Source organism: Gavialis gangeticus, unplaced genomic scaffold, assembly GCF_001723915.1.
Source record: "Gavialis gangeticus isolate Ggan-Ray unplaced genomic scaffold, GavGan_comp1, whole genome shotgun sequence".
Taxonomy (NCBI): Eukaryota; Metazoa; Chordata; order Crocodylia; family Gavialidae; genus Gavialis; species Gavialis gangeticus.
In genome coordinates, this window is record NW_017729024.1 from 88,707,536 (window position 1) to 88,720,070 (window position 12,535).

General features: G+C 43.3%; 1 protein-coding gene across 2 annotated transcripts in view; it reads left to right on the plus strand.

Moving 5' to 3' along the window:
• FANCC (Fanconi anemia complementation group C) overlaps positions 1-12,535 on the plus strand; it is a 203,345-nt gene that overhangs the window by 110,903 nt on the left and 79,907 nt on the right. For both annotated transcript variants that reach the window (XM_019517352.1, XM_019517350.1), the window contains exons 6-7: positions 5,815-5,934; positions 10,201-10,265. In XM_019517352.1, the coding sequence (XP_019372897.1) occupies positions 5,815-5,934; positions 10,201-10,265 (185 nt within the window). The remainder of the gene's footprint in view (positions 1-5,814; positions 5,935-10,200; positions 10,266-12,535) is intronic.

Below are 12,535 nucleotides of genomic sequence, written 5' to 3' on the forward strand. Positions count from 1 at the left end.
ATCAGGGACCAGCAAACCGCAGACCAGAAGTGAGCGCGGACCAGCAAACTGCAGTCACTGCTGGACTTCCAGTCCGGCAGCCAACCCTCCTGCGGACTGGCAGCCAACCCTGCGGCTGGGGGTTGGGAACCTCTGCCTTAGGGAATACCTTATGAACTTTCTGTAGAAGTTTTGGAAGCTGTAGCTGGCTTGCCATGTGGGAGAGTTAATTTCCTCAGTTACGTTTCTTTTGTGTCTTTAATTTTTGGAAGAGTGGTGCTTTGTTTTTTGCTAGAGTTTTTTTTTTCAGAACTAGACAGAATGTTATATAAACAAAGTAGCTGTTCTCATCTCTGTCTCAGAACAATCTGCTACCTCCTAAAAAAAGTTCTGTTTTCTTGATATGAAATAGGCATTGCCATCCTTCTTCTTGTGACCAGCCATTATTGAAGTCTAAGCAAGTGTTGGTAAGCTTTGTAATAAATGTCAGAGAGCTCTTCAGATTAGGTAGTTGTTAAATGGCTAAAAGATTACAGCCAGGAAAGAAAACAACCACCACAATTTGTCAAGTCTAACTCTTCCAGGAACATCTACTTTCTAGGCTTCGAGGCTCTAGTATTTGTTGGTTCCTATCTGCAAGACAGCCCTATGGATCTTTCCACCTGCAATTGTCTGCCAGCATTAGCCAGACAAGTACCCTCCAACAAGAACCCTCTGGGTTTCATTGCTTGTTGGATTTACTGATTTTCAAAGCCAGCATAGGAGAAGAGGGGCATACAAAATAAAAAGATTACTCACTGCTTTGTTTTTGTTCCTTTCTCTCTCAGCAGCTTTTCTCCTTCTCAGGTAGCATCACTCGGAGTAGTTTCCTATCTCTAACTGTGCAAAATAGATTTTATATTACAACTGACTACCAGATTCACCTTCTGCTTCTTAGATGGAGCCGTGACGTTAATTGTTGAAGATGTTGCTGGGCATACAATGGATTATTATTTATAACCTCCATCTGTGGACCACAGCGCTTTTTTCTTGTTGGGCATATTTTACTGTTTTTGGCCTCTGAGTCACTCCTTACAAGATTGAAATACACATTTGTATATTTCTATAAAGTAGCCTGTACAATACAATGTTGAACTGCAACTTTCTTCAAAACACAATTTTCCATAAAGAACAGCACCAATGTGGAAGAAGTATGTTATAAACTCATTTGCTTGCCTTCTAGCCCAGACGTTGACAACCCTCAGCATGCGTGCCTGAGTGTGACATCTGAAGGCATTTTGCTTGGCACATGCCTCAGAGCAGATGGTGAGGAAGTGGCCAGGGCTGCACTGCCACAACAAGGATTGGGCCCCTTGCAGCTCCTATGCCATCCACGCCTAGCTTGCCAACATCTTACAAGTCAAGGTTGTGGGTGTTTTTGGCACTCTGCCCAAAAATGTTGCTGACCCCTGTACTAGCCTCTCACTTAACATAGTGTGTAATAGCATTAGATTTGCCAATTATAACCAGAAATAAAAAAGCAGTTTAGGTGTAGAACTACATAAGTTAAATGAACCATGCTTTAACAAAAGATGTGTAAGATTTTCTGGACAGAATGTTTTGGATAAAATGAAACACTAAAGTCAGGTTAAAGAAACACACGTTCTTTGAAGCATTACTCTTCAACTCCTTGTCTTTGCAGTCTGCAGGGTTGGCTCAGACTTTGCTCTGGCAGTAGGGTTTGTGAAATGAATGATGTATGGAATAGATAGAAGCTGAATTCTGATTCCTTGCATTTTTAAACATAAACCATCAATCTATTCTGAACTTCCTTCTGGTTTTGCTGGCTCTGTTGTCTCTTCCTTTTTTTGTTTCCCTGATGTTTACTGGCCATTTCAAACTTTTTTTTGTGTTTCTTGGAAAGGAATAACAACCCAAGCAGGTTTTTGATGTACTGATTAATGAAAATGTTATTTTCCAGCTCTCGTAACATGCAATAATTATCTTTTTCCTCCCTTGGAATCAAGGAGCTCATAGTCTTATGAGTGCTGAGGAGAAATGTGGAAATGATTTTTGAATTTAATATCAGCATAAACAGTATTTGATTAATTTCACCCTCATAATAATGCAGTTGTGTGGGGGAAACCTCCACAGTCTATTTTAGTATATTACAAATGAATATGTGAATTACCCTATCCCTTGATAGCTTACTGACTCCATGCAATCTATATGCCTAACCCAGTGATTCTCAAGCAGAGAGCTGTAACATGATAGCACTGTTAGATGTGCAAACATGATTCACAAGATAAACCCAGAGGTTTTGAATAGTAATCCATAGTGTTAAAAATATTCTCACCTGTTGTGGTCTCTTTCTGAGTTCTTTGCAGCAGAAGAATTATGCTATTATTTTTCTTTAGTTAAAAATCAAGTGAATACTAAGAGCCGACATTTTCCAAGAGGTACCTTGAGTCTACCTTTCAGCTGTGCAGAAAAGGTCCTGGGGGTTACAGTGTACAATAAGCTGGATATGAGTCAACAGTGTGCCTTTGCTGCCAAGAAGGCTAACACCATACTGGGCTGCATTAGTAGGAGTGTTGCCAGCAGATCAAGGGAAGTAATAATTCTGCTCTATTCTGCACTGGTGAGGCCACATCTGGAGTGCTGTGTCCAGTTTTGGGCCCCCAACTATAGAAAGGATGTGGACAAGTTGGAGAGAGTGCAGTGGAGGGCAATGAAAATAGGGGGCTGGGGCACATGACTTCTGAGAAGAGGCTGAGGGAACTGGACTTATTTAGTTTAGAGAAGAGAAGACTAAGGGGGGATTTGATAGCAGCTTTTAACTACCTGAAGGGTGCTTCTAAAGAGGATGGAGCTCCAGGGGTGGGCGGTTATTTCGGACGGAGGGCCGCTTACTGAGTTTTGGCAAGCCATTGAAGGCACCATGACAGGCAGCTGGGGCAGATAAATATTAATTGTCTAAGATTTTTAGGGGCCCCGCAGGCCAGATGGAATGGCCTGGCAGGCCGAATCTGGCCCACAGGCCACATTTTGCTGACCCCTGAGCTAGACTGTTCTCAGCGGTGGCAGATGACAGAACAAGGAGCATTGGTTTCAAGTTGCAGCAACGGAGGTTAAGGTTGGATATTAGGAAAAACTTCCTCACTAAGAGGCTGTTGAAGCACTGGAATGGGTTACCTAGAGAGGTTGTGGAATCTCCATCCTTGGAGGTTTTTAAGACCCATCTAGACAAAGCCCTGGCAGGAACGATCTAGTCCTGCTTTGAGCAGTGGGCTGGAGTAAAGTGGTTCTCAACCTTTTTTCTATGAGAACCCATTTGTAGACATTGATGACCAGTCCCGACCCCCTACCCCTCACTACTGGCCCACTGTCCGCTGCCCCCAGGTCCCAGCCCCACAATGTGTGGAGTAGAAGGTGGGTGTGTGAGGTGGGGCGGAGGGGGCATGGGGCATGAGGTGCCCCAAGTGACCCCAAGTTGCCCCTTGTAAGCTGGAACTCTGCCAGCCTGCAAGGGAAAAGCCCATGTTTTTCTCCTTTAAAGGAGAATCCATTTTTGTTCGCCACTCTTTCATATACTCTTGTGACCCACTTTTCGGTCATGACCAAGGGGTTGAGAAACGCTGGGCTAGAGGACCTCTTGAGATCCCTTCCAACCCTAATTTTCAATGATTCTAAAAAGGTTGAGAACCACTAGCTTAACTTTTTTGCACGTCCTTCCTAAAAGCTCTGACTACTTGCTCTTCCCAGGTCTTAAATCCTTTTGCAAATCCTTTTTGAGCATTCAGACGCTTTTTATTTTCCTAACCGTCTTGCCAGATCTCCCAAAACCAGCTTGCTAGCTCCCTCAGCTTCTCAACTTGAATTCCCATTGGCTGTCTCACCCTTTATCTCGTTCCAGTTGATAAACCTTGCAGTTTCCAGGCAGACACATATCTGAATATTTGGTAGCTTTCTAACAGCTAATTTAAACACAAAATGTAATTATGAGGTTATATGTAATTGTACCTCTTACATATATATTAACAGCATAATTATGGAGACATTGGAACTTGTAAAGATTTAATAGATGTATGTAAATTGCTATGATTATATTTGGAAGCTCACCCATTATGAAGTTCCTTTTTAATACCTCTATCTTTTTATCCTTTGAAATGAGAAAAATACATGTTAATTGCTTCTTTAAAAGGGTTGTATAAAATAATCACTACAGTGTTTTTTCCCCTTCATCTTAGTTTTATGAAAAGCTGTCACTAGATGGCAGTAGAACAGCTACTTTTTCTACAAAGGTTATAAAATAAATCTTTGTAAACAAGTAGTCCAGGCATCACCATAAACTTGCAGCAGAGTAAAAGTATGTAGAAAAGAATTATACAAACACTTGAGGCAGGTTTTGTCTTGATATTCATGATTTTCTCTAGAGCACTAGTGTATTTTTACTGATTGTATGTTATCTCTTATAAATGGTACATCAAATACAGCACACATTTAATTCCAGAGGACCAGTGAACCAGTTAACTAAGGATGTCCAGTAAAAGCATTATATAAATATTTAGGTTGGATTTCTGAAAGCAGAAGTGAGCAGACTGGCTCTTTATTCTTTTTAGTTTAGAATCTTGGATTAGGTTCCTCACATAAAAATAGATAAGGATAGAAAAATAGAATAGAAATAGAATAGATAGAAAAATAGAAAAAGTAGGTAAGGATGCCCAAGACAATAGAGGTCATGACCCATGTACTGGCTGTGTACTACTTATTTGGCCCACAGGGACAAATGAGTTTGACACCCCTGGCATAGCAGCAACCATTTAGAATTTTTTATCAGTTCACTAATAATTCAGCAAACACCTGACATCTTCCTCTGAAGTGAAACGTGCAGTATTTTGTTACATTGGCGTACACCACTTGAGAATAGGATATTAAATGAACTGTAAGAAATTGAATCAAGATAAATATATGGGCCAAGGAGAACTTATTATAATGGAATGAGCAGCCTATTTTCATTAAAAATTGTCACGCAATATACAGTGACCTCAGGTAGGCTGGAGATCGCTTTTGAGATTTGGCCACAATACAGCACGTCCTGTCGAATGTAGCTGGGCCAGTCTTTTCAGGGCATAGAATGCCACCTACAGAATCATAGGGGCATAGACTGCTCCATACAGACTTGGCCAGGGCCATTGTACTTTCCGTTGTACTTTTGCAAATGTGTACTTGATTGTATGACTTCATATTACTATTTGTTCACATTTTCTTTTTCTGGATATCTTTCTATCATTTTTTAAATTTTGTTTAAAACATTTTAGTAGAGAAAAGATGTAAATGTTATCAACTTTCTAGCTAGAGGAATGAAAATATAAGATCAGATCTTTCATTACACCCAAAATACACTGAGCAGAATTCAGGGAGCAGTGTGAAAAACTAACATAAATTTTGCTCTTGCTCTGCTCTGACCCTGGTGCTATTGTGTGAATTTTTCAGGTTTGTACTGCGTTAGAACATTCTGAGGGCTATTCTAAGTTATACCAACTTGGAACGGGTCCAGGGGTCTAAAACCTTGATCAGTCTAGTTTAGTGGCATCTTGTTCTTTTCTTGTTTTGCTATCACTGGTGTAATTATGAGGCATAGTAAGCCATTGCAGCCAAAATTGTCTTTCCTAAGAAACCCAGGACCCCTTCTTTATCCAAACCATGCTGGTGAAGTGGTGTAAGGTGGCCATATACCAGAGGATGTGATCTATAACATGGACAAAAATCAGCAATATCAAATGGTTGGTAAAAATATAAAGTTTTAATCTATTTTTTTCTTTCTTTCTTTTTCATTTTCTTGATTTCTTCAAGGCTTTATTGTGCCATCTCCTTTCATCTTCTGCATGGGGATCTAAGGAAGCTGATACCAGTAACTTTATTTCAGTTCTTGGCTACACCTCTGAAGATTATTATGAGAAATTGGTTGAAAATGTGAGTATTTAGTGCAGTGGAGACTGCGTTGTTAACAATTTACCAGATTATGTGTGTGTACATGAAAATGTCATTGCTCTAAAGAAGAGGCAGCAAACTTTATCTTTTCTTACTTTAGTAACTGTATTTACTTCCTTCCCAGACATGGGTGTTTCCCCATTTAACAAAGAGGGGCCAAGAAGCCCCTCATCTTTGAACTGTGTACAAGGCAGTGGGAGGCAGGGAGAACGGGACCTGGGGCTGCTGCAGCTCTGGCTCCAGCCCCAAACCCAGGTTGTAACCAGAGCTATAGCTGCTGCTGCATCCCCCGCAACTCTCCTCCCCCTCTGCCTCTCCCCCCTACTCCGCAGCCTTGGGGGCTCCCCATGTTTTCTCCCCTTCTTTCCTTTTTTCCCATCTCCACTTGCGCCCCCTCCCATGGCCCAACCCAGTCCTGTAGCAGCAGTGTTGGCTCCAGGGTTGAAATTAAGAAGATCCTCCAATAATTATATTTGATTCACGGAAAATTGTAACAAATTTATACATTTTCCACATGTAGAATCTTATTATTGGGGGATTGACTTAAATTTAGGGTCGTCTTGGATTTGAATGAATGTGGTATTCAGGCCATAGACAGGCACCAAAGTATGTTCAGGCACGTGTGCTGAGTCACAAATCTCAGGCATAAATGTGTGCTGCTGCTGCTACTTGAGCTGCTGCAAGTTTATGTGCTTGCATGTGTGGACATGCCCATAGATTCCCTCCAGTTCGCAAATTTCCAATGTAACAAAAAAATCTTTCTTAGCCTTTACTCTAGGAACAGGATAACAATTTTTTTTTTAAATTGGGTAGATGTGATATCTCTTATTAGAACAACGGAGTAGTTGGAACGAAGTTATTTGCAAGCTTTTGGGCACAAATACCCTTCTTCAGGCATAGGGAGACTCTGCTGTTGTTCTGAGATCTCCATATACAGATGGGTCTGTTTCTCCTGGTAGAAATTATGAGTGTACAGATGTTCCAACTTTTCTCCGTAAGCAAGAATAGCCATTCTGGGAGAAAAATATCCCAACTCCAACGAGGTAGAAGTTGCTCCTTCTGGAGACCTTTTCCAGAAGAATAAATGTCTGCACACTTTCCCATGGTTTAACTCCTCCTGAGGACCAAGAGGACTGTGGCCACATGCTTCTGTGCCTTCTAGATACCGAGGTCACCCCCATCTGGAGAAGGTGCAGGGTTCTGCTGCTTATCTTCCTTCCAAAGACCCAGAGAGGAGGAGAGGAGGAGATACCTACTGCTCCCTACCCGCTCCTCACAAACAGGAGTCCCCAGTGTAAGAAGTGGGGAGAAGGTTTTGCCTCACTGTTCCATCTGCTTGGCTTCTGGACCCTGGAACTGAGTGCAGGGAGCAGAGCTGCCCCTCCCTGCTTCTCACTCTGGAGTCCCTGAAGGAAGTAGACTTTTCATCCTTGGAGGTTTTTAAGACCCGGTTAGACAAAGTCTTGCCTGGAATATTATAGCTGGGGACGGACCTGCTTTGAGCAGGGGGTTGGACTAGATGCCCTTCTGGGGTCCCTTCCAACCCTCATCTTCGTATGATTTTATGATTCTAAGTGCAAAGAAAGCAGAAGGTTGCTTTGCCCTGCTACTCTGTCTGCTCAGCTAGAAATAGGCTAAAATGGAACATGACAAAGGGGGTTGGGGAAGAGTTTTGGCTAGTTTATACTGATGTGCATATGTTATTCTATTTCTTTTTTTTTTCATAGATTTCATCAACACTATGGGCTGTTTTAAATTCTTTTGTTATCCTGTCCCTAGAGTAAAGGCTAAGAAAGATGTTTTTTGTTTCATTGGAAATTTGGAAAGAATCTATGGGCGCGTCCACACATGCAAGCATGTGCGCTTGCAGCAGCTCAAGTAGCAAGAGCACAAATTTGTTTCGGAGATTAGTGCCTCAGCACATGTTCCTGAACATGCACTTTGGTGTGGGACAAATTGTGCCACTTGGGGTAAACTGACCCTGCTCAGCTCATCCTGGATTTTCAGCCAGGAAGAGCTAGAGTCTGGGTCCAGTACCTGTGCTGGCCCCAACAGTATAAAAAGACCTGGTGAGAAGTCAGGGCTACTTGCCCTCAGGAGCTTCTGAGGCCCAGCCAGTTGGTATCTGGGGACACTAGCCCCTTGTGCCAGCTGGACTGCTGAAGCAGCCCTAACCTAGAGTGGCCCCTGTACCCTCTACCCACTGCATCAGTCTGGCAGTGGAGGCTGCTGCCTGGCTGTGACCTGCTGCCACCTGCGACAGCATCCACCCTCTTGGACCTGTGGCCCTATGGCTGCGCACCTGCCAGACCCAGATGGGGGGCTACACAGCTACCTGGGCTGTAGTATGGGCACCTCTGGGCCAGCTGCCAGTGGGCCATGGTTGCACAGTTGACCTTTGTGCGGCACTGCTGTCATGTCTTCTGGTGCCCCCGCTCTAAGCCTGGCTCTGGTGGCCTCTCCTACTCGGAGCACTCCCCCATCCCTGACCCCTGTCTCTCTCACACACAACCTTGCTGCCACCTCCAACCCTTCCTTCCAGCCCGTCACACACCCCAAGTGTTTCCTAGAATGAGAAGCTCCTGCACCCTGCGGTTGCATGTCCCAGCACTGATGTGGGCATGGGGAAGGGCTGCAGTGTGGCAGTTGTCCCTGTAGCCATGGATTCTACCAACAGGTCCCATCCCATCTATGGCTGGGTACACAGTGTTTGAGATATGTGTGTGTGGGGGGGGTTGTGGGCAGTGTTGGGGGGGTTTGTGGGGTGAGGTTTGTGGAGGGGGCTTGGGGCAGGCGGGGTTTGTGGGTGGATTGTGGTTGGGGGGTTTGTGGGTGGGGGGACTGTGGGGAAGGGGTGGGTCCCCCCCAGCCACCCCCATGGTGCACAGTCCCCAATACAGCAGCGGGTTGTCGGGGCACTCATGGCCTGCTGCTGGCAGAGACCCCTGGGAGCACGTGGTGCCACCTGAGACCTGGGGGCTCCATGTGGTGCATGGAACCAGTCTGGCCCACTGGCATGCGCCTTCACACAGGACTGGGCTGGCTCCTGCCATCGCCCAGGGCTCCTGGTGTTGCAGGCAGGAGCCACATGCCATTGGGCTGGGCCAACTCCATAGAAGCAGAAGCTGGTCTGATCCTGCCTGAAGATGTGCACCAGTGGGCCAGGCCAGCTGGAGCCCCCAAGTCTCGGGCGGCGTCTCATGCTGCTGGGGTTTTCTGCCAGCAGCAGGCCATGAACGTACCAAAGACCTGCTGCTGGCTGCTACTGCTGTGGCAGGGGCTGTGCGCCGTTGGAGGAGGACAGGGACCCACCCCTTCCACACACCCCCCTGCACCCACAGTCCCCCCACTCTCACATCTCTGCTTACCAGGGACAGAGCCTGGGTCCTAGGCAGCTGGGCTGCTGGCAGCGTTGCCCCGCTTCTGTTTCCTCCAGCACATTGAGGCAGCATGCTGGAGCAGCAGGGGCACCCAGCAGGCATAGAAACGCTCTGACCAGGTGCTAGAGTGTTTCTTTGGAGGACCCAGCCTCTGGTTGCTTCAGGGCATGCTCCAGGAGCGCGCCCTGCACTGCTTTTTCCCAGCATGCATCTTTTTTTATACCAGAATTTACCGGTATCGAACTTAGACTGTGCACTGCAGATATGCAGCACAGGGAACATTTTTTCATTCCTAGCGTGCCTCCTGCAGTGTCTCAAACTGCTTTGAGATGCCGCAACAGGCATGTGCTTGCTCATCTGGACACGGCTGATGTGGGATATGTTTGGCAGAAAGTAACTTTTTGTGTGCTTTCTTTCTGACTCTAAGCGCTGTTATTCTCAATGCTCTTTGAGCCCTAAATCTTAGGGAGCCTGTTCTTTCATTCACTAAGTTTATGGAAGTAATATTTCATAAGATGAAGACATTTAATAGGTAAAACTTGTTTAAATACGTAGTGACACTGTTTTAAAAGTTGGTTTTGTGTCAACTTTTGGGAAAGCAATACTGTAATAAATCACTTATTTTCTAGTTGTCTGATGGGAAATTTGTATCATTGGTGTTCTGCAAAAAGTTCTGCAATATAATTTATCTTTTTTAATTGGCTGGGCAGCTTTTACTTGGCCAAGGAAAAAACATTTTAAAAAATTGAGCCTACAGGGGAAAATACTAACTTCCACGGAAATGTCACTCATACACAGAAAAATGCAACTCATGTCAGCCTATTTTGCAGCATGTATGTATTTTAATGTCATTGATTTTGTTTAACAGATGGTCTTATCATTAGTGACAGAACTCGGAGGAAATCGGTTGAATGGATTTAACATTCAAGGGAGGTAGGTGTTATCTAAACATAATTTCCAATAAGTCTTCATATGGATTGTTAAAGTGAGATCTTTTTTATAAAATCTTGGGAATGCAAGTACAGTATTTAGATCAAAATTGAAATTTTAAATGTATTTCAATGGAGTCATGATTGTATATCTTTTCTGTAATGGACATGTTAGTTAAGCAGTACTTACAGATAACCTCAATTTTTAGGTGCCACATGACCCTCTCATAGCTGGAAAAAGTTAGTATAATTACCTAAGAGTTACTAGAGGGAAAAGGGTTTTTTCATGTTAATGTTTTGAATCAGATTGTAGTTTTTTAGGATTGAATAGTAATTACTTTGAAACTGTTAAACTGACAGAGATTGCCCACTTTAAGTTAGAGGTTCTGTCATGCTTATATTTTAGATTTTCTGTTTGATAGAAAATGGCATGAGGGTGGTACAGTCTGACTGCCTTCTATAGAATATTTTACATACGCTGCTGTGCAGTTTGGCCCAACTCTTTCCTTCCCTTCATTATTACAGATACAGAAAATACACTTAATATTTGAAATCAGAAGGGCAGTTGTCATTATTAGTATACAATTATCAAGAGTTCAGATTTGCAATCCTTATTCATATTGGATGGTCCCAGCTCAAACAAGTAGTTCCATTGAACTCAATGGGACTATTCACATGAGTAAGCCCTCCTCAACATAAGTATCCTGACTGTTTATATGCAGTTAAGTGATGAAAGGGCATTTGATTGAACAGGAGCTGATAAGCACTATTGACAGAAAAAAGAGCAATAAATTTTCCTACTCATTGTTTTCCTTAGCATGTTGGACATGCTTCCCCTTTTCCATATAATCTGGGCTTTTTGACATATAAACCATAATCTTTTAAAAAACATTTAAGAAAATATTATTTTTACCATACATCAACAGAATCTACAAATGCTGTCTTCAGTCCAGTTGGTAGAAAACACATTGATATGTATCCATCTGTATTAATTTTCCAGTGGATATTTTTCTTACCAGATGAAAGACTATATATGCAAAATATCGCTACCTGAATTGCACTAGTTACATCCTGCAAATGCACATGCATGAATTGCACATCAATTGGGGAAAACCTACTTTCAGTTTTCTTCATGTAACCTTTTTCCCCTAGTCACTAGTCTTGCCCTCCTGTATATGCCATATGGCCAGCATTTTTTAAAATTTATCTTAAATAACAGCTGAATCCTACACCTTGGATCAATCTGAGGCATCCCTTTAACCTTTTACAGAGGTGCAGTTTTGATAGGCAGGGTTGAATTCTTGAAGTCTGGAAGTGTTACACATTCCTCCAGCTGTATATCTTTGAGGTCATTGGCAGACATTAAAGCAATGCAGCGATGGGATCTGATTCCCAGTCATGACAATCATGCATCCTGCCCTATTACACCTGCATGGCAGGATGTGTAATTTTTGGGATCAGAGACTGATCCCACTTGCACTGTTTTTTAAAGGGAAACTTGCAACCTTGCTCTTTAAAATACCTAGTTGTAATGAGTGCTGGGACTCATTGGAATCTGGTACTTTAAAGAACCTTGCCCCACAGCTCCTATAGGGGCTGCAGGTCAGGACAGAAAACATGTCATGGCTGAGAGGGGGAAGATCCCTTTCAACTCATGTGCCCAGCATGCATTATCAGCATTGAGACCTAGGCTGTTTTAGTCCCAGTGATAACATTCAGCTGATTGTTGGCATCAGGATGGGGCAGCCCCAGATCTGAGAAGTGCTACATGGTCAGTTTATGGCTCCGTACACCCCAGTCACAAAGATGTTCTGTATGATATATGAAACATATTTATGGCTGGTTTACTATCTTAAGGCTGAACATGTGGTGTGTTGCTATTTATGTAATGAGTAACATGTTAATTGTGCCATATGCACCACCATAGTTTATGCCTAAATACTTGACAGCAGAAGGATTTATGCTGCTTTGTGCAAAGGAGTAATTCCTGCTGAAAGGAGGAAAACAAATGAAACCACAGAGACCTTAAAACCACCTTGGTTGTGTCCTGTGAGAACCTAGGAAATACACGTGGGAGCTCTGAAACTGTCATACCCTCTCTCAAAAAGACTTTTTTGTTCTTTACAAAACTGGGCAAAATACTCATTGTTAGCAGGGCAGGAGTAATTGTTGACTGTCACCAGTGCATCAGAACTTGGTTGAAGTCCTTAATGCAGTATGTTCACTTGACTCTTCACCTGAAAATAGGCAAAGCTTTAGATATTTACTCGATTT